This window comes from Vollenhovia emeryi, unplaced genomic scaffold, assembly GCF_000949405.1.
Source record: "Vollenhovia emeryi isolate VEMERY1.0 unplaced genomic scaffold, V.emery_V1.0 DF947449.1, whole genome shotgun sequence".
NCBI lineage: Eukaryota > Metazoa > Arthropoda > Insecta > Hymenoptera > Formicidae > Vollenhovia > Vollenhovia emeryi.
In genome coordinates, this window is record NW_011958917.1 from 1 (window position 1) to 1,673 (window position 1,673).

The following is a 1,673-nucleotide window of genomic DNA, read 5'->3' on the forward strand; positions in this document are numbered from 1 at the left end:
GTGGGAGGGAAGTGGAAGAGGGAGTGGAGAGAAAGGAGGATGCGGCGGAAACGGAGGTCCAAAGGTATGAAAGAATTGAGAGTATGAGTGAGGATGTTATGAATGTGTCTCTCTCTCTCTCGGGTATGAATGAAGGATAGGTTAAGTATAGGTTAAGTTAATAGGTTAAGTTAGGGTTAAGGATTATGTAAACGGAGCGGAGGTCCGTATGTACCCCGCAGGGGTAATAAAACATCTATCTATCTATCTATTTAATCATATTTATTTTTATTATTTTGTTATACAACGTAATATTCATAATATTTTTGTGATCGTTTTCTTTGTCTCTGCACTTTATAAATAAAATGTCATAACATACGTTAATAGCACGAACAAAAATCTATTCAATGTACATATATTCTATATATACATGTATACATAATCTCAATCTTTAAAAAATTTGGAATTTAATAAGGAAAAAATCTTTATTATTTTTGTTATAATTTACAGTGCTTCAGCATTTTAAAGAAATTATCCGTCAGCAATCATACTTTAAGACACAGTTATGGCAAATAGCAGATAATCTAAAAGATATGAAAAATGAATTGTTGCAACAAGTTCGTCAACGGCAAAATGTTACTGAAAGAGAAGAGTCTATTTTCTCTTTTCAGCAGCTTCCTTTTAATTCTGTGGAAGATTTAGAAGAGCACTTGGAACAATTTTTATGTCAGCCGAATAATTTCGAAGCATCGGTAATAATAATTAATTAATTATTAATTTATTGTTGTAAGTGAGTTTTATGGGATTTATAAAATTAATAACTAATTGTTTAATTTTTTCACTGCCAGTTATCTACAATAAACATTACATCTTTATGAATATTTTAAAAACAATCATAGTTAACCTAAAATTTTTAATTGTAAAACAAAAATTAACAAATAGTTCAAATTAAAAATAAAAATTTATTAAATCAAATTGGTATACAAATTTCAAAAATAAAATAATTCTTTTCTCCTTTTAATTCTATTATTATTAAATTTTAAATCTAATTTTCGCTTATTAGAGCAATATATATTGCCAAAATTAATAATATAAAAATGTATAGTAATATTAATAAACATTTAAATTATTAGATTATAATATTAAACATATTGTCATATTTGTAATTTTCAAAATAATGTTTTAAAAAATTTTTATATAATGTCTTTATATAATGTTTGTATATAATGTTTTATTAAAAATATTTATTGTAGGTTAAAGAAGTATCCAGAGTAGGGGGAAATCATCCTTATGAATTTATTAAGCGCAATTGTACTCGTTTGCTGACCAACGAGCTGGCTGAAAAATATAGTTGGCTAGGAGCAAAACAAAAGAGGAAATTTGGTCATTTAAAACTCGCTGACTTGCTAATTGGTAAGCGTTTAAATAGATAATGTTATTTACTTAATTTATTAATAAATTATGTTTATATTTAAATAATTAATCTTTATAAAATCACACGAGTAAAAAAATTATTGCTTACAAGATGCTGATTTATTTTATTTCAGTTTCCGGTCAAAATAGTAATTCCGAATATACCAAAAAAGTTTTAGAAGAAGCAATTCAGAAATGGCTGCGGAGAGCTAAAGAAAGATTAAATGGTGAAGAGAAGAAGCGACAAAAACAAAGAACTGAAGAAGACTTATCATAAAGAA

The 1,673-nt window shown here is 26.4% G+C and overlaps 1 protein-coding gene across 1 annotated transcript; it reads left to right on the forward strand.

Annotated features, from left to right (window-relative positions):
* Positions 1 to 489: 489 nt before the first annotated feature.
* LOC105558166 lies at positions 490 to 1,669 on the forward strand (the record flags this gene model as incomplete). Its single annotated transcript, XM_012005724.1, has 3 exons — positions 490 to 731; positions 1,233 to 1,392; positions 1,527 to 1,669. Coding segments are annotated over 3 exons (545 nt in total), but the record flags the coding sequence as incomplete, so codon positions are not given.
* Positions 1,670 to 1,673: the final 4 nt, after the last annotated feature.